The following is a 27,683-nucleotide window of genomic DNA, read 5'->3' as shown; positions in this document are numbered from 1 at the left end:
CTAGATCAACATGCAGGAATCGTGGTCACATGTGTGTCCAACTTCAGTGTTAATCTGCAAATAGGGCAAAAGATTCCATTATTATTCTGTAGCCTATTTAAAAAGCAATAAAGGAATGTTGTAAGGAGAGTCCTGGCTGTGATGGAATTTCATATTAGACTATGGATGAAATTCACTCCTGTGTAGAGCCCCGTGCCAGGTCTATGTGTCACTTAACTCCCATTTAAGCTCTATTTTGAGGGAAGTAAGCGTTGCCTATGTGAGGTAATGTCCCTCTTGATTGGGCAATTTCATGCTCCATGAAGGGAATGGATGATCTGCCTGACTTCTGACCTCCTGTTCTAGTACTGGAAGAAGGTTGACCTTGTGGTTAAGGAACTGGCTTGGTGCTCAGGAAATCCAGGGTCAACTTCTTGGGTGCCCTTGGGTAAGTTAGTTTAATCTTTCTGTGTTGCAGTTTATGAAGTGGAAATAATAATACTTTTCTTCTCCCCCCGACCCCCGCCGGGTCTTGTCTAGTTAGATTATAGTATGCAGTGTAGTTGTAGCTGTGTTGGTCCTAGGATATTAGAGAGACAAGGTGAGTGAGGTAATATCAGGTCTCCTGAAGAAGAGCTCTATGTACGCTCAAAAGCTTGTCTCTTTCCCCAACAGAAGTTGGTCCAATAAAAGCTATTACCTCCCCCACCTTGTCTCTCTATTTAGATTGTAAACTGTGTGGAACAGGCATTGTCTCTTACTTAGTGTGTGCTCCCAGTACGACAAGATCTTGGAGTCTCTAGGCATTATTACAGTAATACAAATAATAAATAAGATGTTACATACAAACTAAAATTTGCAAGCCTTTAATAACCCAGAGCCTCAGCATCCTGGTGTGACAGCAATAGATGTGCAAAAGGAGCAAATACTGATTGGCTCCACTTGTGGTTTTTGACAGACTTTTTTGAAAAGAGAAACATATAACCCGTCTCTGTCCCTCACTGTGAGGCAGAAAATGAACCATAATGTTAGTTTGCATCCCATGCTCACTGCGGAAGCATAAATGCATCTGAGGCAATTATCCACCTACAGAGCATGAAATAAAGAGGACGGATGCTTACAGCTATTAGAAGAACATGCTTATATTTATTAAAAGTGATTTTAATACTGCGTATTCTTAATAGGAAATCCTACACAAAACAGACTGACTGACAATGAGGAGAATGGTTTATTCTGAGCATGCTTCTATTGTTGTTATAGAGCATCAGAAAAGTGCAACAGAGCTACACAAAACACAGAAGAGAGGAGATCCAAGCACCCAAGTGTTTACAATCTAACTCAGCTAACTATGCTCCGGAGAACACTGTGTTCAAACACAAGGGGGCCTGGAGACCTCACCAGTGATGGGATTATCTCAGGAGGGGAACCATCAGCCAGAGGTGCCACCAGAAATGAAGTCTGATTGGAAATCTCTCTGCAGACTCAATGAGAGATGGCAGATAATGGTAATGGAAAAATACAGAGGAGGGGCACAATCAGTGGGAGTTTTGTCGCTGGCTTTGGCCCCATGAGGAATTTAGGGTAGCACCATTACTTGTCTCACCTGCCAGCGCTGTGTGGTATGGCAGCCCTTTACATCACTGCACAGGCTGTCTGGGTCACAGTACTGTGGGGAGAATAGCTTTGCTACCTCCCTTCCAAAGCAGGTGAGCAGGAGTAGGCAGAGCCTTGAATCTGCCCATCCTGAGCAGCTCAGCAGATGCAGAAGGGAAATAATTTACTATTGGTATTGATCACTCACAGATTACTTCCCTGTCCCCCCCTGCCCCTTTCCACCCAAGCCAGGGGAGGGAACCAGAAAATGAATCGTGATTCTCCATCACAATTCACTGCTTGGTGTGCTCACAGGATGGCACACCTGTTGGGTGCCCTGTGCTCAGGGCAGATACGTAGTCATTACTTACGAGGCCATAGTTTGGCCAGAAAAGTAGTAAGGGAAAAAGCTGGCAGGAAAAGCAAAGTACTCTCTAAGAATGCAGGGAGATTTAGGAACACTACTATATAACAGAAACAGACCCAACCACACACTAGACCCTAAAATAAAGCTCATTCTCATGCTCATAAAACAATTGTATATTTTAAAGCTCCTAAAAATTGCCCTCTTAGCTAGCTATAGCCTTTGGGTCTATATGATTTTAAAAGTTAGACGTACCAGGGAAAGGCATCGTATTAAAAAAAACACTCCCCCCAACCAACGGAGAGTAACTGAGGCCTGTGTTTCATGTGTGTGGGGAAGAGGTGGCAATCCGGTCCTAGATTTCAGATCCTACGGGAAAGGACTGTGGAAGTCCCCCTGTCGGACTGGATACTCATCAATACCCAGCCAGTTTTAAATGGTTGCCAAGAAGACAAAAAAAAGACATAAAACAAAAAGAGGTGGAAAAAGTAAATTTTTAGCAGTATGAATTAGGGAATAGAAGGCAAATTGGTTGGCAACTTCCTACTAATCAAAGCCATGAGAAAGTGATCCCAGGAAGAATAACTTCAGGACAGGGACATGAGGATACACACACGGGAAAATGACCAACCAAAAGGACTTTATAATCAGCTCAACTGACTGAGCTCTCATGGTTTATCCTCCAAGCACTCACAATGAGCTCAACAGGAAGAATGGACTGAACTTATAAGGAATTATATAAGGAATATATAATATTTGGCTATTATGCTGTCACTTAAAGCTGTGATGAAGGTGGACAGATTATCACCAACTAGAATGCTGTCAGGTGGCAATCAATTGATTGATCGATAGGATTCCCAAATTAGCTGGCTGCTCTGGTGCTTCTGGATGCAAGAGGTCAAGAAATTAACCAAGTTTTGCTGGGGGTGTATTTGGGCGGATGAAAGACATTCTCTGAGGACCTGTCTCCCAACCATGCAAAGGCAAGACTCTGACCACTCACCGCTCCCAACCGCTGGCCCTGATCCTGCAACTTGTTATGGGTGAACACACCCTCTTCATCTGTGTGGAGCCCCAGTGACTTCAGTGAGGTGTCATTTGGGCTCAGGAATCTCCCTGCATGGAGCCAGTTTCAGAATCAGGGCCTTACAGAGTATGCGTGATGAACAAAATCTTAAATAATTTCTCTCTGCTTATATTTGAATTGATATGGGCCAAATCCAGGTGTTTTTACTCAGGCAAGCTCTCATTAAAAGGCAATAAAACCAGAATGTTGGGCTTGAGATTTCCCCCCATATTTGTGAGGCATGTAGGTAAGTATTGTGGTCAGTAGGTTTCCGGTATAGGGTGGTGTTATGTGACCATCGCTTATTAGCACAGTAGTGTTCAGGAAATGGTCCGCTTGCGTGGATTGGTCTAGGCTGAGGTTGATGGTGGGATGGAAATTGTTGAAATCATGGTGGAATTCCTCAAGGGCTTCTTTTCCAGGGTCCAGACGATGAAGATGTCATCAATGTAGCGTAAGTAGAGTAGGGGCATTCGGGGACGAGAGCTAAGGAAGCATTGTTCTAAGTCAGCCATAAAAATGTTGGCATACTGTGGAGTCATGCGGATACCCACAGTAGTGCCGCTGACTTGAAGGTATATACTCACCTACATACCTCCAGCTTCCATCCAGGACAAAACCACACGATCCATTGTCTATAGCCAAGCTCTAAGATACAACTGCATTTGCTCCAATCCCTCTGACAGACACAAACACCTACAAGATCTCTATCAAGCATTCTTAAAACTACAACACCCACCTGCTAAAGTGAAAAAACAGACTGACAGAACCAGAAGAGTACCCAGAAGTCACCTACTACAGGACAGGCCCAACAAAGAAAATAACAGAACACCACTAGCTGTCACCTTCAGCCCCCGACTAAAACCTCTCCAGCACATCATCGAAGATCTACAACCTATCCTGAAAAATGATCCCTCACTCTCACAGATCTTGGGGGACAGACCAGTCCTCACTTACAGACAGCCCCCCAACCTGAAGCAAATACTCTCCAGCAACCACACATCACACAACAAAAACACTAACCCAGCAACCTATCCTTGCAACAAAGCCCAATGCTAACTCTGTCCACATATTTATTCAAGTGACACCATCATAAGACCTAATCACATTAGCCATGCCGTCAGGGGCTCGTTCACCTGCACATCTACCAATGTGATATATGCCATCATGTGCCAGCAATGCCCCTCTACCATGTACATTGGCCAAACTGGACAATCTTGACACAAATCTGACATCAGGAATCATAACATTCAAAAACCAGTAGGAAAACACTTCAACCTCTCTGGCCACTCAGTAACAGATTTAAAGGTGGCAATTTTGCAACCGAAAAGCTTCAAAAACAGACTCCAACGAGAAACTGCTGAGCTTGAATTAATATGCAAACTAGATACCATTAACTTGGGTTTGAATAGAGACTGGGTGTGGCTGGGTCATTACACATATTGAATCTATTTCCCCATGTTAAGTATCCTCACACCTTCTTGTCAACCGTCTAAATGGGCCATCTTGATTATCACTACAAAAGTTTTTTTTCTCCTGCTGATAATAGCTCATCTTAATTAATTAGCCTCTTACTCCGCTTTTTCATGTTCTCTGTATGTGTCTATCTATCTTCTTACTATATGTTCCATTCTATGCATCTGATGAAGTGAGCTGTAGCCCACGAAAGCTTATGCTCAAATAAATTGGTTAGTCTCTAAGGTGCCACAAGTACTCCTGTTCTTTTTGCGGATACAGACTAACACGGCTGCTACTCTGAAACCTTAATCTTCGATTTGTTAAGTTAAATAGATTGAGTTCATTGAGTCTATCACTATAAGGGAAGTTTTCTAATCATTTAATCATTCTTGTGACTTTTCTTTGAACCCTCTTCAATTTATTAACATCGTTTTGAATAACTCAGTATTCCAGCAGTGGTCACACCAGTGCCAAATACAGAGGTAAAATAACCTCTCCACTCCTACCTCGAGATTCCCCTGTTTACACATCCCAGTATCACGTTAGCTCTTTTGGCCACAGCATCACACTGGGAGCTCATGTTCAGCTGATTGTCCACTGTGACCCTCACATCTTTTTCAGAGTCACTGCTTCCCAGGATAGAGTCATCCATCCTGTAAGCATGACCTACATTCTTTGTTCCCAGATATATACATTTACATTTAGCCATATTAAAATGCATATTGTTTGCTTGTGACCAGTTTATCAAGTGATCCAGATAGCTCGGAATCAGAGATCTGTCCTCTTCATTATTTACCACTCCCCCAACTTTTTGGTCATGTGCAAACTTTATCAGTGATGATTTTATGTTTTCTTCCAGGTCATTGATAAAGATGGCTTACTTGTAGAGCTACCGCCTATTTGCCAGGAAAGTAAGAAGCATTAAGTGTAGCCGTTGAATCAAGAGGTCTTAATCACCAGGTGATCACTGCTGGGTGCTGTCTGGACACCAGCTATAGGTGCCACTTAGAGGATAACATCACCCCTTGTTATTCTCAGATATTGCTGGAGCAGTTCCTCCACCCAAACCCGCCCAAACCTTGCTTTTGTCCTGAAATAAGACATTCAGTGGGTATCCTGAAAAGCAGGCTAGATTGTGCCCAGGCTAAGCAAGTCCACAGTGCGGGGAGAGGACACTAGGAGTGTTCTTTTGCTTGGGCCCCTGTACAGAGGCTAAGCACAGCCCCCATCATGTCCACTGGGCCATGGTAATGCTGTAGTACTGCTCTCCAGTGGGCCATGGGGTGACGGGGAGTGTGGGCAGCACAGGGGGAGTACGTGGTGCACCCAGTCAAAGGATAAGGGAGCTTCTCCTCCCGGGTACACCCTGCTTGGTGCTCCAGGAGGAGTGTGGCTTTTGCCCTGAGGGTGGAGGTAGTACCCTGGGAAGGACTTTGGAGGTGCCATTCCGGGGTACTAGTTCTGCAGGAGCTCTTGTTGCACTCTCAGGAAGAGATGGGGTAGGAGGTCTGGGAAGGACCTCCTGGGGAAGAAGGTCTGGGGTAGGTCTGGGAAGGAGAGGATGCAGGGCCAGAGAACTCCCTGGTACCTGCATCCAATGGTCATTGCCCTTCCAGAGCAGATATGGAATCAGTAAGGAAGCCACGGGAAGCGTAGGGACTCCATGACCTTAGGGGCAGGGAAGATTCCCTCCTCCGTGGCCTCGTCAGGGATCCCTAGCAAATACAAAAGCTGGCTTTTTGGGCTGTGTGGTCATTTGCAGGATTTGGCCCTAAATGCAGAGTCACAGCAGCTATAGGAGGAGTCACATGACAGATGAAAGCCAAATAAATACCCCCTGAACGTCACTGAAGAGAGCAGAGAAAGAGAGGGCACTTTACCTTCACGCTACAGTACAGAGGAGGTGCATTCATAATACAGCACGTGGAGGTGAAATTGGCTCTCTGCTCCACCAGTTCGGCAAGGGAGGCTGGGGTTGCATCAGGCATTGTCTTGCTGAAGCTTTCTTTTAGTCTGCAATGTAGTGGCAACAGGTCAGATTTTAAAGGACGCGTTAGTGACAGAATAAGCAGTAACAATTACACTGATCTGTTTAATTGGTGTACAAATACATGTCTCAGCTACTAGCAGCCCTGCCCGGGGGTGAGTTATATGGGCCTGTGGTGCCCGTGCTCCAGGAATATTCCGGGCCCCGGGGCCTGGCTCCACCAATGTTCGGGGCCCGGTCTCTCTCCTGGCCCCTCGTATAGCCCCCGCATGCCTCCCCTGGAGTGTCTCCCGGCCCCGCCTGCCACTCCTGAGTGATTTAAAAGGGCCCAGGGGCCCCCGACCGCTGCTACCGGCAGTGCAGCGAGGCTAAGCCGGCTTCCTGCTCACTCTCGCTCCACGCCACTCCCGGAAGCGGCCGGCACGTCCCCGTGGCCCCGTGGGGGTGGTCTTCTCGCACTGCCCCTGCCCTGAGCACTGACGCTGCAGCTCCCATTGGCCGGGAACTGTGACCAATGGGAGCTGCAGAGGCGGAGCCTGCAGGTAGCGGCACGCGGAGACCCTCCCCGGTCCCCTCGCCTAGGAACCACTGCCAGAGGGGTGTGCGGGTTACTTTTGGGAGCCACCCAAGATAAGTGCCGCACCCCTCACCCCCTGCTGCACCCCAACCCCTTGCCCCAGCCCAGAGCCCGCACCCATCATCCAAACTCCCTCCCAGAGCCTGCACCCCTCCCGCACCCAAACTCCCTCCCAGAGATTTAGGCAGGTGTACATTTGTGTGTGTGGGAGGGGGGCGGGCAGGCAGGACTTGGACCCATTCTGGACACCACCAAAAATTGTACAGATCTGCCACCCCTGGCCCTGCCTCAAAACTAAAGCGGGCAGAAGAAGTCATTGCCTTGTCCCCTTTCAAGAGAAATCACCTCTGGGCCACAGATAATTTACACATCCCTTAATTCTGAACACTTTTGACTGGACACAGGTCACACGGGCTATTTCTATGCTGCGAGTTGAGGAGCATAATTCTCTGTGAGGTTTCTGGTCCAAATAGATCTGCTTTCTGTGAATATCCTCCATGATTCACTTCAAATTTCTATGTTTCCCAAAACACTCGCGCCTGTGAACTTGGTCATTAGAACATGTGTAGAAAGTGAACTTAAAAGGGGCAAAGACACAGCTGAAATGAAGTTCTTTAAAAGGGCGTAGGAATATTCAGGACATATTGCAGGCAGTGCCCTATTAGTCAAGAATGGAGGAGAAGCTTTAGGAGCAAATGGCGGAAGTAGAAGAGCTTACAGGATCAGGAATGTGTATTCTTACCTCTGTTTGAATTTGAGGAATGTCAGGTCATTATATTCTCCGCATAGCTCATTGGCCTTTGCTAGGAATTTGAATATCTCCCCCCTCAGCTGTGGCCTCTGCAGTGCAGAAAAAAAGGAATATTTCTATAATCAAGAAATCCCCTAGTCTGTCACAATGCATTGTCCTGACCCGCGAGCTGTGGCTGGCGCATACAAGCTCTGTGTGAGTTTGGGAAAGATTTTAGGGGAAGGAGACATTTAAGAGCAAGGCAGAGGGCATCTGAACGTGTGAGAGAAAACGATTACACTTGTTACCTTGCTAGAGACACAAGCAATGGAATCCGCAGCAGGACAGCATCCATTGATAAGATTATGGGTAGCATCATACACCTTACTTAGGAACACCTCTGGGATGCTGGTTTGCCTCCGCGCTTTCTCAAATATGAATCTGCAACAGGACAAGAAAAACATGGTACCCTCTAGTTTGCGTGTTCATCATGGGTTGAAACCAGATCCCTCCTTTCAGCATTGCTGACAAGCTTTAGATGATGCTTTCTTACAAAGACAAAACCACCAATTTCTCCAGTGTGGATCACAGGCAGGGCTCGTAGTGCCACCTATTCTTAACATTTCCTGACACTTCCCATCATCATTACATTTCTGCTTATGATTGTAAGCTGTTTGGGGGAAGGGACTGTGGTCCAAATCCTCAAAGATACCCGGGTGCCTAGCTCACATTGAGTTAGGTGCCTGAATACCTTTGAAGCTCTGGGCCTATGTCTTTGTGTGTCAGTACAGCAACATGCACAATGGGACCCTGATCCTGTTGGGAGCTGCTGGGTGATACCCCTGAAGAGAGGAAGGATGGTCTTGTGGTTAAGGCACAGGACTGGGACTCAGGAGATCTGGGTTATAGTCCTGGCTCTGACACTGACTCCCTGTGTGTCCTTGGGTTAGTCACTTAATCTCTCTGTGCTTCTTTTCACATCATAGTATTTCCTCCCCCCCGCCCCCCACACACTCTGTCTGTCTTGTCTATTTAGATGGTTAGCGCTTTGGGGGCAGGAACTGTCTCTTATTAGGGTTATGCAGCACCGAAGCATGATGGGCCCCTGTCTCAACGAGGACCTCTTGATGCTGCTGACGTACAAGTGATATGAATAATCATAAACCAAAGGCAATTAACTCAGTGCCTTTCAGAAGGGTTAGAATGAAACTAAGGCTCCGCTTGGACAGCGGTAACCATTGTTCTGTCTGGGCTGGGGAAGGAGGGCAATGAGACTATGTACCGATCCATCTGATGGCTCCCATCACCAGTGCACAGCTGTTCGTCTGTGGGCCTTTGGAGTTCCGGCAGTTGAGGGGATTTAGCAGGTTGCAGTGAATACATGCAGAAGTAGTTTTCCAGGAGATTTTTTCCATTGCAACAATCAGAAAATTTTTCGTCCTTGGATGATAGTTTAGTGCAGATTTTTGTGGTGAGTTCTGACAACTATAAAGAAGACAGCAATGAGTTTAAGGGCTGAAGTATAGTGATACCTGACATTTTTACAATGGTTTACCTGTCTTAAGCAGTGTGCAGACACTGACTACTAAATTCCCACTGTGCCCTTAGGAGGCATGTGGATAAATATTATCAACCCCATTTTCAGATGGGGAAACAAGCAGGAAGGTGAAATGATTTGCTCAAGGCCAAATGGTGAGTCAGTGGCAGAGCTATGATTACTACTCAGGACCCCCTGACTCCCAGCCCTGCGGTCATTCCTCCAGTGCCTTATCTATTATTAATAATAAGTCTGTTGTGTTTGGACCAGCAGCATTTCCAGTTACTGTCTGGGCTTTGGATCTGGTTCCTGGAGTTCAGAGTGAGAAAAACAAGTGAGTTCATAAGACCTTAAGTGAATTGCACAAGCTGGAGGGAAATTTAGCTTTGTGCTGTCAAACAACTCTAGATCCCAAACGGTCTCAAACTGACAATGTGTCAAACAATAAACACACATGGTAGAAGGATTACAATATCAGAACCAATTCCTGATGGTTGAGATACCCAAAAGGCATGACTCTGGCTTTTGCAGCCTCTGAAAACTGGCTTAACTTTTCCTACCTGCCAGAAACATCACAAAGTCCAACTAGTGAACTTTGGTATTGGACTTTGAATGTGCAGGGTTGGGTGCAATGCTCAGGGTTACGTGTCAGTTTTCAAATGCTTAGAGTCCATATCATCTTAACAGTAATCAGTCAAAGCCAACTTTGTTTGCACACATGGATCTTACTGTCACAAGGCATCATTGTAAAAGCTGAGTCGATTTTAGAAGAGGATTAGACATTGAAGTTAAGACACTCAAAAGTAATTAGTGAGTCCATGTTTAGGTGCCCAACGTGGGATGCCATCAAGGTGATTTTTTTTGGAAAGCTTTGAGCACTCACTCTCTGAAAGCTGTAAGTATCTGATGCTGGACACCCCAAAATTGAGATACCCCAGATCACTAGTCACTGTTGAAAATCTTGGCCCAATCTGAATAAGAATATCATCCACTATTTGACTATCTAGGATAAAACTGTAGAACTGATATTAATCCCCAAATTTTAGGACATAAAACCTAAAGACTGAGGTTAGGAAGACATTTCCCCCACAAATACATTATTGTCTTGGAGGGAAACTAATGGGTGAGTCAATACAGAAACTGAATAAAAGAATTTTCAATGGATGTATTTACTCAAACCCCACAGCAGTGTGATGGGCACCTATCAAATAGAGAAATCCATCTGTTAACAACTTCTTCCATGAGGAAGAGTAAATAAAGAAATAGGGGAAACAATTAGCAGCACAAGTGATTATTATACTAATAAGTTAGCTGGTGATTTGGAAGCTCAATTACAAATACAGAAATAAATACATGAAATGGGAAATTGAATGGAATCACTCATGCTACTCTCTAGAGATCCCATTTCAAAGAAGTTTTTTTAATTAGTACAGTCATCTGAAACTAGGGCTGGATTATACTACCACAGTAAATCCATCTAATTTATGCAACTTCAGTTACGTGAATAACGTAACTGAAGTCGATGTAGTTAGATCCACTTACGGCAGTGGCTACACTGTGCTGGGTAGACAGGAGAGCATCTCCTGTTGACTTCCCTTATGCTTCTCGGGGAGGTGGAGTACACAAATCGATGGGAGAGTGCTCTCCCATCGATTTAGCATGTCTTCACCAGAGCCGCTAAATTGATACTCGCTGCATCGATTGTAGCAGTTCCAACCTACCGGTAAGTGTAGACATACCCTAAAGGAAAAGAAACCCAGAGGGAATAAGCAGCAGAAACAAAACAAGCCCCTTTGAAGAATGAAATGATAGCACTTACGAAGCTTATGCACTTCAGGCGAGATTATTAAAGGTGTTTAGGTTCCTAACTCCCATTGGGCAGCCAAAATACTTTCAAACTCTGGCCTTCTCCTAAGAATTTTCTAAGGGAAGTGATTGTGGAAGTTCAACTACTTGAGACATGTTAAACAAAACTGCACCAAAGCACAACCAAGCGTACAGTGTGGTATACTACTGCACCAGCAAGGAGTCTGGACTAAGTCAGTGTTTCTCAGTCTACAGTGTGTGACCCTTATTTTATGGACTGAGGGGAAAAAAGCCAAATCCTGCAGTTTGTAGGATCCAGGGAGCACATCTTGCTCTCTCCCTTTTCTTCTTCTCTTCTGCTGCTCCTGCCACCTTAGCCCTTTTCCACCTCCCAACCCAGTCACCACACAGCTCTCTGCCTTCCCCTCCTCCCACTTGCCTAGAGAACCTAATTCTGGGGTAGCGGATGTGCTGTTTCTAGAGGCTGCAGAGCCAGCATCCCAAAACAGTACTCATTGAAGTGAGTACTAAGCAGGCAGAGGTGGGAGAAGAGAAAGGAAACAGCCCACCATCCCACAGGCTCCCAAACCCCCACCCAGCATCAGACCCCTGCCAGCCCCACTGAGTGTCCCCACCACCCCTACACACAAGTCCTCAAGACCTGACAGTTTGCCCAACCTATTGCTCAAAGCATTCCAATGCCTCCCATTGTTTCTCCCTTTGATCCAAATCCCACAAGCTTTTGTGGCATGACTTTCGGGGCCATTTTTTGGCTTGTGGGCTCAACAAAGTGAAGAGCCACTGTGCTAGATGACTTAAGAGGTCTGCTCTGTCTAGAATTCTGGGATTCCTACCTCCTTCAGCATGCAGTCTTCAGTCATGGAATTACAGCACTTGGAAAACACCTCAGCAGAGTCTTCAGCTAGTGGGGAAATGTCCTCAAATGAGGCAGAGGGTATCTTCTGAGCAAACATTGTTAAGGTGCTAGACAGTCACAAAATGCAAAATGGAATTAGGTATTTTAGCCATTCCAAAGTCTGCCTACTGTTCTTAAGTCCTGTCTATTGACATTTGTAGGATAAGTGCCACGAATTTTGAACACGAGTAACTAAAAAGAGATTTGCTTGTTTCACACTATGGCTGCAGAAGGTCTGAAAAAACAAATACGGTAAATTTTTTATTGAATGTTGAACCAGGAGCAGGGAAGGGCAACAAAGTCTTTTATTGCCAATACTTTAGCTCTCAACCTACTAAGATGACCCGCATATATCTTATGGCTTTTTAAAATATGGACTAAAAATAGAAAAGCAGTGTGATGGTGTTTCCCCATCACCTGCCAGAGAAAGGGAAGAACCTCAATTAGAGACACAACCAACACCAGTGGGGTGAATGACTGATTGCCTCCTGGCCTGAGTTAGGTGGTGATCCATCAGGCACTTGGGCCTTAAAAGCAGGCTGTCAGGATCCTGGGTGAAGATAAGCTGGACTAGTGGCAGGAACTCAGTAGGCAGGAACAACCGCTGGGCTTCAGAATAAGTACCAGGGTCAATAGTCAGGCAGCGAGTCAGGCCAAAGAACAGAGCTAGAGACAAGTTGGAGATCAGGCCGAGGGCCAATACCAGGTATCGGGGGCCATGTGGGTATTCCAGGGTTCGAATGGGGGTCAAGATTCAAGATCAATACTGGGAATTCAGGAACAGAGAATGTAGGGTGGTTATGGCAGCCAGCTAGTACTCTGCATTATTGCCTAGACACTTCCTGGAATGGCCCTTGCGTTTATACAGTGTACGGAGACAATCAGGTGCCATGAAGCTGTTGTCTGTCAAACCCCTAGAGGTGAGACTTCCTGGGGTTGGTGTCTGCAGTGGGTCATGGGTTGGGGTGCACAAGCTGGTAATAGGTGTCAGTGTGGAGCTGGTGTTCACTGCCTAGCAACCCTACAGGCCTGTGTATAGACCTGCTGGGCTTTACACAGGCTGAGAGAGCTAGGTGTGGAAGAGATTGTCGTGGGAGAAGTATTTGTCTGTGTGGGAAGGCCTATGAATTTGGTGTTGTCTATGGCTGAAGAACTGAGCCACAGGAATAGAGCTAACTATGTGGCGGACCCTTGGAACAAGGGGCCAAGTGTCCAGGGAGACCTTCTGAAAGGGGACTAAAGAATAGAAGAGACCCGCAGAGCAGGCTTCTGTATCGGGGAGGCTATAAGGGGCAGGGAACTGAAGAGAAGTCCAGTAAGAAGGGTGAGTTGAGCTCAGGAGCTTGTGTGTGTTGGGACTTTGAATGCCCTGAAAGGGGATTGAACTTTGAACTCTTAGGTGACTTGCCTGGAGGGCCAGGCCATGGAAGACCCACGCAGATGGAGATGGCCAGCAGAAGGGGTTGGAACTGGGCGTACCTGCAACATTATGCCCTGTTGCAAGTGGGTGTTCTAATGGTGAGTACACCACAATGAACTGGAAGACTGAAATGCTTTAACATGCTTGCATAAACCAGGATCATTGGGCCAATTCCTCCTCACGTGGTATATTGTTCTACTCTGACAAGCTCCCTGTGAAGTCACTGGGAATGATGCCTGAGCAATGACTGAGTTACAGGTGAGTAGAGATGTCATACTTTAGCCCTCTCTAACGATGGACTAATGTTTGAAAGAATCTCATTAAAACAGTGTAGTTGGGAAAGAAAAAGACCAACTTTTTCAAGCATGGGTGGCTAAATTTAGGTACATCCTTCCCTGTGTAAGTACTTAAATAAGTAGTCTTGATTTTCAGAGGCGCTGAGCACTTGTGATTCCATATGGGTGCTGAGCAGCTCTGAAAAGCAGCACATTAATTAAAGTGCCAAACCTGAGACATCTCATTTAAAGATGTTGGCCTAAATAGCTGGAGTTGGGAAATCCAGAGGCATGGCTCCATACCCAAATTTAACTCTGAAACCAAGAGTATCCATGAGCACTTGCCACCTTTATCCTTGATACACTCTTATGTTATCCCACCTTACGGCACTAGTCAAGAGCCCGGAACATTAATATCTTGCTCTCTGTGTTCAGTACACAAACAACACTCCCGCTGTTCACAATGCCACTACAAAGCCGAAAGCCCAATCTACTCTCTTATCTCTGCAGACTAGAAACAGTAAGTATATGCCTCTTGAGCACCCTTCTAATTGGATGTGAGACTCCACCAACCATACACAAGAGAGATCTGTAGCCATGTCAGCTGAAATAATCTTGGGTTGAATGGGAGCCCATCTAAACAAGGATTTCACAGTTTTGACATGCTACAAAAGAACGGTAATAGGTTAGACTGGTTGCTTTGCACCTCTACCAAATACAGTACTTTTCCACAGAATACAATAGTGCACTTATTTTTCAAATCCTGCTGAATCTTATTACAAATTTACAGGAAACAGGAAATTCAAATATGAAACACCTTCACTTCTGAACATATAGTATTGCCTTCGTACCTGAACTTTGATTTTTCCTTCCCATATACTGCATAGCGGGAACAAATTCTGTTTGACATGGTGGTGAGTATGGACAGAGTCTTTCTTTCTAACCTCTGGAACAGAAAGGAGAAGAACTGCATTAGGCACAGATTGACTCCTTTACTTGTAGTCTACGGGAGCATTCCTATCAGTCAGTTTTCAGAGTAGCAGCCGTGTTAGTCTGTATTCGCAAAAAGAAAAGGAGTACTTGTGGCACCTTAGCGACTAACAAATTTATTTGAGCATAAGCTTTCGTGAGCTACAGCTCACTTCATCGGATGCATTCAGTGTGTCATTCAGTTTATTATCCTAAATGAATCTAAATATCCCCATTAACCCTCAATGCAATGCTGAAATTACACACAGCTTTCCTAGATGTCCACTATCACTTGTGGTCCTTCAGTTTTGCGATGGTTCAAGGAGATATTTATATAGTCTTTAGGCTCATGTAAGATGTCTTGTCACCTAGGGTACTCCAACTGGAGCCCCTTCTTCCTGTCATGAATACCCTTTTTACTGGTTGCAATGCTGACGAACTGCTGCCCTCTTCTCTGTCCTGAGGAGTGTCAGAAATTCAGGTCTGAATATGTTAACTTGGCAGTTCTCAGTCATTCGCATTTCCCTTCCTAGTAATTCACTCCTTTTCAAAAGTGGCTTTTAACTTCCAAATCTCTTTATTTTTATTTAGAGTTCCAAACTTACTTCCTTTCTCTTAAGATCACTATCATCCAAAGGGGGTGATTCTCTATCTTTTACAGTCTGGGACCTCTGCTTCCCTACCAGGACCATCTCTCATCGAGCCAGGCCTGCTTTACTATTTAGCAATATATGATCCCCTGTCACCAATTTGTGATTCCCCACCCCTGGGAGATCCTGATCTCCATGTTGAGAAGGTCACAGCAGTGATCCTCCATTTATGGCTCTGGACTGGAGCTTGCAGTGTGCTAATTTAGGAGTGCTGCCATGTGGGGCCATGTGGGTACCCATAGAAGTGCCGCTGATTTGAAGTGCCACATGGCCCCACAATATGCCAACATTTTTATGGCTGACTTAGAACAACGCTTCCTCAGCTCTCGTCCCCTAATGCCCTTACTCTACTTGTGCTACATTGATGAGATCTGCATCATCTGGACCCATGGAAAAGAAGCCCTTGAGGAATTCCACCATGATTTCAACAATTTCCATCCCAACATCAGCCTCAGCCTGGACCAGTCCACTCAAGAGATCCAATTCCTGGACACTACAGTGCTAATAAGCGATGGTCACATAACCATCACCCTATACCGGAAACCTACTGACTGCTATTCCTACCTACATGCCTCCAGCTTTCACCCAGACCACACCACACGATCCATTGTCTACAGCCAAGCTCTATGATACAACTGCATTTGCTCCAACCCCTCTGACAGAGACAAACACCTACAAGATCTCTATTAAGCATTCTTACAACTACAATACCCACCTGCTGAAGTGAAGAAACAAATTGACAGAGCCAGAAGAGTACCCAGAAGTCACCTACTACAGGACAGGCCCAACAAAGATAATAACAGAACGCCACTAGCCATCACCTTCAGCCCCCAACTAAAACCTCTCCAATGCATCATCAAGGATCTACAATCTATCCTGAAGGACAACCCATCACTCTCACAAATCTTGAGAGACAGGCCAGTCGTTGCCTACAGACAGCCCCCCAACCTGAAGCAAATACTCACCAGCAACCACACACCACACAACAGAACCACTAACCCAGGAACCTATCCTTGCAACAAAGCCCGTTGCCAACTGTGTCCACATATCTATTCAGGGGACACCATCATAGGGCCTAATCACATCAGCCACACTATCAGAGGCTCGTTCACCTGCACATCTACCAATGTGAAATATGCCATCATGTGCCAGCAGTGCCCCTCTGCCATGTACATTGGTCAAACTGGACAGTCTCTACATAAAAGAATAAATGGACACAAATCAGATGTCAAGAATTATAACATTCATAAACCAGTCAGAGAACACTTCAATCTCTCTGGTCACTCGATTTCAGACCTAAAGGTCACAATATTAGAACAAAAAGACTTCAAAAACACATTCCAACGAGAAACTGCTGAATTGGAATTAATTTGCAAACTGGATACAATTAACTTAGGCTTGAATAGAGACTGGGAGTGGATGGGTCATTACGCAAAGTAAAACTATTTCCCCATGTTTATTTCCCCCACCCCCCACTTCTCCTTGGACGTTCCTGTTAACTGCTGGAAATGGCCCACCTTGATTATCACTACAAAAGGTTTTCTCCCCCCGCTCCTCCCGCTCTCCCGCTGGTAATAGCTCATCTTAAGTGATCACTCTCCTTACAGTGTGTATGATAAACACCCATTTTTTCATGTTCTGTGTGTATATAAATCTCCTCACTGTATTTTCCACTGAATGCATCCGATGAAGTGAGCTGTAGCTCACGAAAGCTTATGCCCAAATAAATTGGTTAGTCTCTAAGGTGCCACTAGTACTCCTTTTCTTTTTGCAGATACAGAGTAACATAGCTGCTACTCTGAAACATATAAAACAGTTTTCCAGGTTGCTGGAAATGACTGGAGTGATGTTTAGCAGCTGCCACTTAGTAGGAAATGAACATCATGTTTGTGATGTTTACTTAATTTCCCTACAGGCTGAAAGCAAAGGGAATTGGTGCACCTGCCTCCACTGCATTAGCAGCAAATCCTATTCCAGTCTGGGTGCATGGTGATGCTAGGAAACCAAATAAAAACTATAGACCCTAAATGCGATCTTCCTGAAGTGGACAGTAAGACAGTGTATGGAGGTTGATTCAGAGCAACCCCCCTTTTTGGTACCAGTGGCATAGTAAACTTCTCTCCCTCCTCACTAATTTCCTAGCTCCCTCTCTCCACCAAGGAAATTATTTTGCATTCTCTCATAGTTTCCCTTAAGGGACTGTGCTGCCTATTACAGTGAATCTCCATAGCAATAGATCTCTCACAGAAAGACTCTACACTATTCGGCCATATCTTGTTTGATGGGTAGCCTTTTTTTAAACAAATGAAAATGAATGAATGAATGGCAGTAACCATCTCCTCTTAGACAACTTTGAGTGTAATAAGACTGGCGTTTACATAAGAGGGATATTGTTTGATTGTGGTGCAACCAAACCCCTTATTGTGCTCATTTTCATGTGTGGCAGCATCTTATAGACAGTTGGTAAGATGTCGAGAGTTGTGTGAAACCTATGGAGTAGACTTTGGACAAATTTAGATTTTCTATCAAAATTCATGATTTAGCAAGGTCCTGATACGAAACTTAATAGCTTTAGCTGAGTTTCATTGGGAATGTTGGGTTTGACTTCAACAATTACATATTAAAGGAGTGCAAACCCAGGGGGATCAAATGCAGAGCAAATGTTCCCTTGCTTCCTCATGGAGCAAAACTGGCGAGAGTCGCACAGCTTAATCACGATTAAAAGTCAGTGGATGCCAGGGCTGAATTGCTACATCCTTCGGTAGCCTTCCAAATGGCACCCTGAATGTTCTAAGGTAACAAGGTAATACTCCATCATTGTTCTATACGGTACGTATAATTTACGATGTGTGGCACTGCATTTTGCGCACACGCTGCCATGCCACTGTGACAGGGATGGTGTCAAGCTTAAAGAACCAATAGAAGAGACATCATTTTTTAAAAGGTTTTAGAATTGTAGTGCTATAGAAGTTGGTAGGAAGCAAGTGAAGGAGGGACACACTTACCTCTTTCAAGAAGCACACAGTAGGGCTTGGTGAAATGCAGCAAGTCCCAACCATGGATAAGTAACTCTTTATAGAACCCACCAATACTGGGAGTGGGGCTTGTCCATAGTTACTGGAATACTCATGAGCAAACCTGAAAAGAGACAGTACTTGGCTGGAGGATTTGTTAACTCAGAGGGATTTTCAAAGACATCAAAAGGAATTTGGCACCTGAAGAAAGTCAATGACTTTCGAAGAGAGTTGGGCACCTGACTCCCTTATGGGCTTCTGAAAATCCCATCCCAGTGTTTTTGCAAATGTAACGTATGCTATTTTCAATTTTTTTTTAAAATGCCAGGAACATATAGCAGGCTGCCTGCATAAACCAGTTCACAAAAATGGGCTTAAACCCATGTGAATGCGTCACTGCTCCACCAACTGAAATCAGAACAGAAATATGCCAGCAAGTTTGTTTATTCGTATGCATTTTTTGACAATCATTACAGTTCATAAGGTCAGCCTGACCTTACGGAGTCTTCATAACTCTCATGGTATAAAAAATATTAAGTTGGCTATTTAGTAGCATCCTGATGAGTTTCAGATAAATTAATAAATGGTTTAATAAATTGCATTTTTGTCATGACTGGCATCTGCCAACCCTGATGAGCAAATTAGGTGGGTTAGCAATAAAAGATAAATACGTAGAGCTAGGGTATGCTCTGTGCATCCATGGAGTGCAAAGTGGGGGAAAGAGGAGAGATTCTGTAGTGCCTAAGTCATATGGAGGGAGACATTATGCTTGTATAAAGCATGATGCCAACAGGAAGCTATGATCACGCCCCTTCCCATCCACCATAGGCCTGTGAGTGCGGGCAGTAGTTCTAACTGCCTCTCCCACACAACTGACTGCCATATTATTGTGTTACAGGGATGTACCCTCTCCCCAGCCTCGCTGTGCATCCACATAGAGGTGGCCCTAAACATAGCACATGAGCTCCAAATTCTCCCTGGTTTTGCTTGGGTGAAATGTCAGAGTTAATGGATCTCTCTTTTATCCCTGGCGCATGAGACAGTTGCTTCTTTTACAGGCAATCACATTGGACACTTTATCTTGTAGTTTGGTTACATTTTCTAAGACTATTAAACAGCTAGCGCCAGGAGAAGGAAAGAAATAATAAAAGTAAATGTGTTCATAAATCTAACAATAAACAGCGGCGTTAAGTCCAAAGTTGGCAAACTTGGGTGCTTAGCATCAGACAGCTCTTTCGCACATTGATGTGTCTAGGGAGAGATTTGCAGAGAGATTTGCAAAGACAATCAAATACTTTTGATAGTCAGTGGGAGTTGTGTGACTAAATCACTGTTGTACCTTTGAAAATCTCTCTCTAAAGTATCTAAAAAGAAATTTTACTATCAATCTCTACAGAGAGATTCAGGGCCAGATTTTAGCGTTTAAAGATGCAGACAGGTGTCTAGCAGAATTTACAAAAATGTCGTACATGGTTTAGGGGCCTATCTCACATTCATTTCAATGGGAGATAGGTACTGGAGTAAGCTAGGCATTATAATTCATTTGTATTAGGTGCCTATCTGCAGGTTTAAGTACCTAAATGCCTTTGAAAATCTGAACCTCAGTCCCTATGTTAGTCCCTTAGGAGAACCCAGGAATGAGACAATAAGTCAGAGATTCAGGATCTACAGAGGGCTCTCTGCTTTTCCCCTCCTTACCTTTTCCACCATGTCTCCACCATATGAGTCAGAACAAACAATAGTCCTAACTTCCTGAACCAAGAGAAACACAGCCTTTCCTGGTGCCTTCTGACCCCCAACTACTGCAATCCAAGCAGAAGATATTCTAAAAACTGCATTGCTGAGAGGCACCACAGAGACCCTTCTTCAGATCACACAGCACCCAGAAAGACACTCCGACCCCATTGTCTTTAAGAACGTTACTGCTACACCATATAAGATTTTATTAAGCTAAGCCATGGTCCTCTTTGCCCCATTATGAGTGGAGCATGTCTCCAGGGACTGTGGTTCTAACCCTTGTGCTTGGCACACATAGTGGGTAGGGGGAGAAAGGTTCTTTGTACCCTGGCAGCTTTGTGCATCCATGCAGGAGCTAGAGACAATAAAGCACACAAGATAAACTTCTATCAAGTGCTTAACCCCCATTTAATAGCACTTACACTTGTCTGCATCCCAACCGTTCGTCAGAGAGAAAAAACAGAATCTAATGGAGACAACCTGTTGACTAGTGAATGAGTTTGTTTGAAATTAACTAAGGGATTTAATGTTGTTCTCAGGATACATTCAAGATGTGTAAAGTTCATAAGCTAAACTCTTAGTGCTTATGTAATGCTGACAGACCCCGGTCTTCCGTGGGCGGGATTGAACCTGGGGCCTCTGCAGCTTAAAGCATGAGTCTTTAAAAGCCTGACCTAAAAGTGGGGGCAAAAGACCTATCTGGCTTTAAGATTAAACTCGATAAGTTTATGGAGGAGATGGTATGATGGGATAACATGATTTTGGCAATTAATTAATCTTTAAATATTCATGGTAAATAGGCCCAATGGCCTGTGATGGGATGTTAGAAGGGGTGGGATCTGAGTTACTACAGAGAATTCTTTCCTGGGTATCTGGCTGGTGAATCTTGCCCATATGCTCAGGGTTTAGCTGATCGCCATATTTGGGATCGGGAAGGAATTTTCCTCCAGGGCAGATTGGAAGAGGCCCTGGAGGTTTTTCGCCTTCCTCTGTAGCATGGGGCACGGGTCACTTGCTGGAGGATTCTCTGCTCCTTGAATTCTTTAAACCACGATTTGAGGACTTCAATAGCTCAGAAATAGGTGAGAGGTTTTTCGCAGGAGTGGGTGGGTGAGATTCTGTGGCCTGTGTTGTGCAGGAGGTCAGACTAGATGATCATAATGGTCCCTTCTGACCTTAATATCTATGAATTTATGAATCTATGAAAAAAAGCCAGCTAGCTGTAGAGTAAACTCATTAATCTCTCTCTCTCTCTTTAAGTAGTTTTGGTGACACTAGATGGGCCAGAACACCACATCCAGGAGGTGTGTGGGTTACACTTACCTATCTGCAAAATCCTGGGGGTCCTTCTTGAAGGCCTCACAGAGTTCTTCATTTGATGGCTTCATGTATGTAGGGAACTCTTTGGGCGGTTGGTGCAGGGCGGCCAGACAGAGCTTTCGCTCTAACCCTTGCTGGGTACAACAAGCCGCAATCCCTGGGTGATCAGGATAAGGAGAGTTTTCATCACAGGACTTGGCAGACAGAGCTGAAGACTGGGGTAGGGTGGAATGGAAGAAAAAGAAATGAGAGAACATTAATGTCCAAGTTCTCAGTCTAGCAGTAATTACAGTTTTCACATTCTTTAAGTAAAACATTGTCTCCTTCTATAGGTGAAATCCACTTCTGCACACAGCTCAAAGAAGCGGGCTCTGTGGAGGAGCCCTGTGGGGGGTTGGACTGGTGATACCTATCTTGGGGACATAAGCACAGGTATGTTGTTCAGAACCACAGTGTCACTACCTTATTCCTCTGTGCTGGCTGCAACCCCTCCCAGTCACTTATGGAGTTTATTGGGGCCACGTTAGTTAGTAATTCATTGCATACCTATGAATGTACCACAGAATACTTTGTCAATGTAATACAGTCTTAGTAACATGAGATTTCCCCTTCTGCTATTCATTCTCTGGTGAGAAGAGGGACAAGATAACTCTTTTGGGGGGGGGGGGGGGGGATGAATGAGTTGTGTGAGAATTTTGTTAACCATCTTGCTTAACCACTTGTTAAGCACTGTAGCTCTGGCCAACTTCTGACTTTTGTTAAGCCAACTTATGTTCAGGGTGCTTCTAAGAAGGAGATAACACAAAACATGCATTAAAAGGTATCTGACCCAAACGTCTTACACTATCAGCAGTAAAAAACCCAATTGCTTAATGCATAAAGCAAGCACCAGAAATAGTGGGGGCTCCAATGCAAAGCAAGAAAAGAGGAGAAGGAGAACTACAGTGGCTGCATTACAAAGTCAGTGTTAGCAATGTGGTCAGTGAAGGCTATCTTAGCACAGGAGATACCTGCAGTATTTCAGACACTATGGTGTGGTAATTGTGGGAAAACATTCCATTTTTAATGGTAATCACTGTAGAAAGGGATGGATTCTGGAGCCCTAATGAAGGCAAAACTCCCATTGACTTGTTTTAAGTGAGAAGACTGCAGGATGTAGCTCAAAGTGGATGTGGTTGTGTTGCTTAGTGTCAAAATTCTGCCTCTATTGTTGCACAGGGTCTTCTGGCAGTCAATCTGATGCATTTCTGCTGTAGAGAGGAAAGGTAGGATTTGGGGGGCTGTAGTGCATGGAGCCAAGGAGGCTGCAGGGCACAGACAGGTGAGAGCAGGCCTGTGGGAGAGGTAGAAGCGGATGATTGGCCATTCATGGTCCTCCAATTCTCTGTCCCATGTTAGGAGCATGTAACTGGCATGGAGAGCTACTTAGCCACATAGCGGAAGTAGCCTCCACCTAATGAGTCTTCTGTGGCTGGGGTGAGAGTCTGAAGATTCCTCACCCACATCGATGCACTGGCCTATGCCCAGTCCACACACTCAGGCTTGGTGCTGGCATGATGGAGTTGGTCTGAAGAGGAAAGAGGCAGGTGTAACTCCAGAAATGGGTATTTAAGTTGGCAGAAGTGGGCCACCCCGTTTCGATGAGGAGTCGGTCTCTTAGATATTAGTCATCCCAACATTTGTATTTCTCCAGACGCGATTAAACCAGAGCAGTGATCTGTGCACAGGAAATGTGGCCCAATACTTTTTGGGGCTCCTCATCCATACTCTGAATATGATTTGCAAAACCACTTAGCCATTGGCACTATATAACAACAACATTTAGTTCTTATATAGCACTTTTCAGTTTTAGATCTCAAAGCACATTACAGAGGAGGTCACAATGATTATCCTCATAGTACCGATGGGGAAACTGAGGCACAAGGTGGGACAGTGACTTGCCCAAAATAAAAAATAGAGATGGCCTCAACCCAAAAGCTTGGATCAGCATACCCCAATCTTTTGGCAACATGAGGGTATGTGTATTGTTCCTTTAAATATGTAGCAAGACACCAGCAGCAGGTTTTAGGCAGAAGCTCTGAACCAAAGCATAGGGTTGGAGGAAAGAGGGGTCACAGTGACTTTAGGGATAGTACCATTTCCTTTATTCCAGGAAAATTTAACCCTTTCTGTAACTCTTAATCACATGACAAGCTGCTTGAAATCTGGATCCAGACCTGATTTTTGCAGCTGGATCCCAGCTCTATTAAATTCCATTAATAGTAATGAGAGTTACATGTGTGCGCTGAACAGACAATAAACCCCTCCGCCTTTCAGCCATAGTCAGCGTTACCTTTTAAATTAATTTAAAGATGCTTCCATACTTAGTCACCTCCCCCCAGACTTCTCCACCATTTTCACTTGAAACTTTCATTGGAATGTAAACAACATTGCATGTACATAACCGTACATAAATTGGAACCATCACATTGTTTCTCTCTGTTAAGCATGTAATTATATGGTTATGTGCAATATATTATTCAGCCAGTAGATGCCTCTGTATGCCATTCAGAATTCCAGATAGTGCTGTTGGGAAACTGCATAATGAATTGTGTCAGTCAAATATATATATACTAAATAACGTTAGAGACATGAATATTATATATAGTACTATAAGACAGTAGAAAGGCATTTGTGTGTCGCTCTGCTCATGCAGCATTCCTGAATGTAGCTGGAAAAGCTTCAGGGTTGTATAAACTCTGAAATCTGGTTTGTGTGTCTTGCTTTGTAAAACCTTGGTCTGTGTAAACAGCAAAGTGAAACAGAGCCTCATGAGGGAATTGTTAATTTTAGGTGCTCCCAAAACAAGCAAAAACCCAAGGCCACAAAAACAGACCAGTAAGATTAAAAAAACTGGAAGGAGCCAGTGGGATTAATAGCAGAGAACAGACGATACAAGTAAGACAAGTAAAAAGAAGTTTAAGCAAAAATGAATTAGTTTGGGTTAGTTATTGTGATTTGTGCATAAAAATGTTTAGTCAGGGGTTTAGAACGGATAGGTTTACAGATGAGGTAACTTAGTCTGTGCAAAGCTACAGAATAGGGTATAAAAGATAGTGACTGACAACAAGAGAGTGGAGAAAAAAAGGGGAAGAACACAGCAGAGACCAGAGACTTGGAAAACGTCTCCCTCCCCCCAGAAGAGGTAATTTATAGCTGGTAATAGCGTAGTCTTAAAATGTGCAAAATAAATGCTACAAGAAACTATTTAAGCCTAAATTGGAATGGGTCTCCTTTGTCGTCATACAGGATGGAGCCTGGTAAACAAGGGAGAAAAAGTTGAGGCCAAAGTTGCATGGAAGCCTGTTTGTTTGTCTATAGTTAGAAGCTCTTTTCTTTAATAAATGCATCGTGTTTAAGATACTGTGATTCTACAGAGCATGACTTACCCCAGTTTCATAGCAGCTGGGGTGAACCCCTTTGACACAACACGTTTCTGCCAGGAAGACCACCTCTTTCACAAGGTGACTGATCTCTTCAAAGGTGGCATTGGAGAATTTCTTGCTGTTCAGGATGATTGCTCTGAGAACAAACAGGAGGCAAAGCTCTTATGGCCGGTTTGGGGAAGTATTTATTATTCACTGAAACCCTATTGAAAGAAATCTGTCCGATTGCAGTTACAAGTTTTACATGAAGAATAGCAGCTCTGGGTCTGAAATACGAACAAGCGTTTTCTTTTAAAGCAACATTTTGACTTCTTTAAATGTCACTGGAATCTGTGCTATAGGCATAGAGCCTTATTTTCAGCATGCCTGTATCCAGGCTTCCAGTTTGTTCCCACAGCTTTGCAGCCAGAAGTAACTGTGGACACAGATTTCCTTCTACAGTTATCTATGGATACATCTGGTGTCACATACATGCCTAAGTACTGATAGCAGCTGCAGATCAGGCAGTTAAATGTCTAAGGGTACATCCAAACTGCAGCTGGGAGCGTGCTTCCCAGCTCAGATAGACACCTGCTAGCTTGCTAGAAATGGGGTCAGAGAGACAGATGCTGCCATTCAAGTAGAAGGCTGGGATTTTCAAATCCTAAGGGAGCTCGGCACCGAATTCCATTAAAATGCAATAGGATTTAGATAATTAACTTCTTTTGAAAATTCAAGGCAGACAAACAACTTACAGTTTAAGGCCCTGATCCTGCAAACATGCAGGTGTTTAACTTTATTCATGTGACTGGTCCCACTGAAATCAATAGGACTCACCATTTATAGAATTTAATTATAGTTAAAACTTATAACATTATTTTTTCTTTTTATAATATTTTTCTTTAACTTGGTTTGTGTGCTGTGTCTTAGCAGTATGGGTTCAAAGTCAATGCTTCAGTGTTCTGGGGGGTACATACAGAGTTCGGAAGTTGTCTTTTCCCATGGTGTTGAATTCTCCACAGATTTTGTCCCGTACATAGTCTCGACCTGCAAAATCAGTCACAGGAGGATTTATGATCAGTTACTTGTTTTGATAAAACAGACACAGAAGAAAACAAAGCATATCTCACTCTGTCCTCTTGAAGACAAAGATGGGCTTGAGTGACACCAAAACAAAAAACACACCATAAAAACCCTACCCAAACATGTTCTCTGCACACATCTCTCCTTTTGGGAAAGGATGAAAGATCAAACAACATGACAGATCTTAGTCACGTCCCTTACTGAGGTTCTGGAAGGTGCTCAGATCCATGGTGATGAGCATAGTATAAAAACCTATTTAAAATAGAATCTGTATGTTCTTGAGGGTCTGGTCCAAAGGCCACTGAAGTGCATAGGAGTCTTTGTTACTTCAGTGGGCTTTTGATCAGGCTCTTCTTTCCAAAATGAGAAGATGAGAGAATTAATGACAGGTTTCAGAGTAGCAGCCGTGTTACTCTGTATTCGCAAAAAGAAAAGGAGTACTTGTGGCACCTTAGAGACTAAGGTTAGTCGCTAAGGTGCCACAAGTACTCCTTTTCTTTTTGATGTTGGTTTATTTTTTAAATAGAAAGGGGATGGACATGTCTATTCCCATATTCCAGCCATCTCTTCTGGAAAAACAAAAACACATTTTGCCACTATTATAATTAGAAAATAACTGTCTACGTGCACATGTTGTTTGGGTATCTTTGTAGAAAAGCAGTGGGGTGAAATTCACCCCTGTGCCGAGGGCCAGCATCAATTTTCTAAGTATCAATTAATTCCCTCTTAAGCCCTCAAAATAGGATTCTAGTGGTGCAGAAAGCTTGTGCAGGCCCGCTGCATGGGGATGAATTTCATCCCTATAGCATTTAATACAAAATAACATAGGATGGTTCAAAACAGCCTATAGAGTTCAAAACAGAATTATATCTCTGCTGCAGAATTCCACAGAATTGTGTAAAACAAACCAACTCCTCAAACCACTCCCTGAAAACCCCCACAACTCTACAAAGAACATATTTCTCTGTTAAATTTGACACTGTAGGCTCAGAGTAATTTTCACAGCATTCCAATTAATTTTCATAAAACCCTCTTGGTTCCACCCCAATGGAATGCGTCACTGAACCTAATGCGTCACTGATGTTCTGTGACACTCTCTTAGTAAACACTTCACCTCAGGGTGAATGCACGTGGTGTGACTAAATTCTTCTTTGTAAGTCACTTAGCAGGTACTACTGGGCATTTTCAGAATTTAAACGAAGCTTGAAAAAAATCAGAGGGAAAATGACAACATTTTTAACCCTCATCTTGTTTGTCTGATGAGATTCCAGTTTGCTCAGTGCCTGAGCCGTCTTCATTTGAATAATTCAAGCTACTAGTAGGGCTGGAATGATCCAGTCGTCTCATCTGCCTCTTTGCTGCGTTACACTCACATTTATCTGCTTTAGACAGCAGCAGAGAAGGATGCTTGAAGCTCTTTATGCTAGAGGTCATTCTTCACGCACAGATGTCATGAGGCAGGGAACATTTCTTTAAATAAAAGCAGGCAGACAGAAATGGCCACTTTCCAACTGAGGTAAATATAGAATAAGGGCATCTTTGTCATGCAAAGCAGTGTTTACTTGTGGCGAACACAAAGTTAGGGTTTGTGAAAATATTAACTTGGCCATAAAATGAAAAGTGGAGAGCTTTGCATAATGCTAATTGGAACCTGTTTTACTGAGAGCTAGATTTTTGGCTTTGCCACAATCCTGCGGAATGGGGGTGTAAAAGCAGCCCAGGGAAGTAAGAAAGGCATAGTTCCTTTCGACCACCCCCACTTGCTTCTGGCAGAGAGTCATTTGTTGCTGGCCTCTAT

The 27,683-nt window shown here is 44.1% G+C and overlaps 1 protein-coding gene across 1 annotated transcript; it reads right to left on the bottom strand.

Annotated features, from left to right (window-relative positions):
• GC (GC vitamin D binding protein) lies at positions 1 to 27,319 on the bottom strand. Its single transcript, XM_073343173.1, has 12 exons — positions 27,175 to 27,319; positions 25,780 to 25,849; positions 24,827 to 24,959; positions 21,402 to 21,613; positions 18,333 to 18,465; positions 14,560 to 14,654; positions 11,952 to 12,081; positions 9,037 to 9,239; positions 8,063 to 8,195; positions 7,767 to 7,864; positions 6,341 to 6,473; positions 1 to 54 (listed from the first exon to the last, which is right to left on the bottom strand). The coding sequence occupies exons 1-12, from the start codon at positions 27,317 to 27,319 to the stop codon at positions 1 to 3; spliced, it is 1,539 nt and encodes a 512-aa protein (XP_073199274.1).
• Between the last annotated feature and the right edge of the window lie 364 nt (positions 27,320 to 27,683).

This window comes from Lepidochelys kempii, chromosome 4 (assembly GCF_965140265.1).
Source record: "Lepidochelys kempii isolate rLepKem1 chromosome 4, rLepKem1.hap2, whole genome shotgun sequence".
Lineage (NCBI taxonomy): Eukaryota > Metazoa > Chordata > Testudines > Cheloniidae > Lepidochelys > Lepidochelys kempii.
Note: the sequence above shows the minus strand (reverse complement) of the source record. Positions and strands in the feature narration are given on the sequence as shown.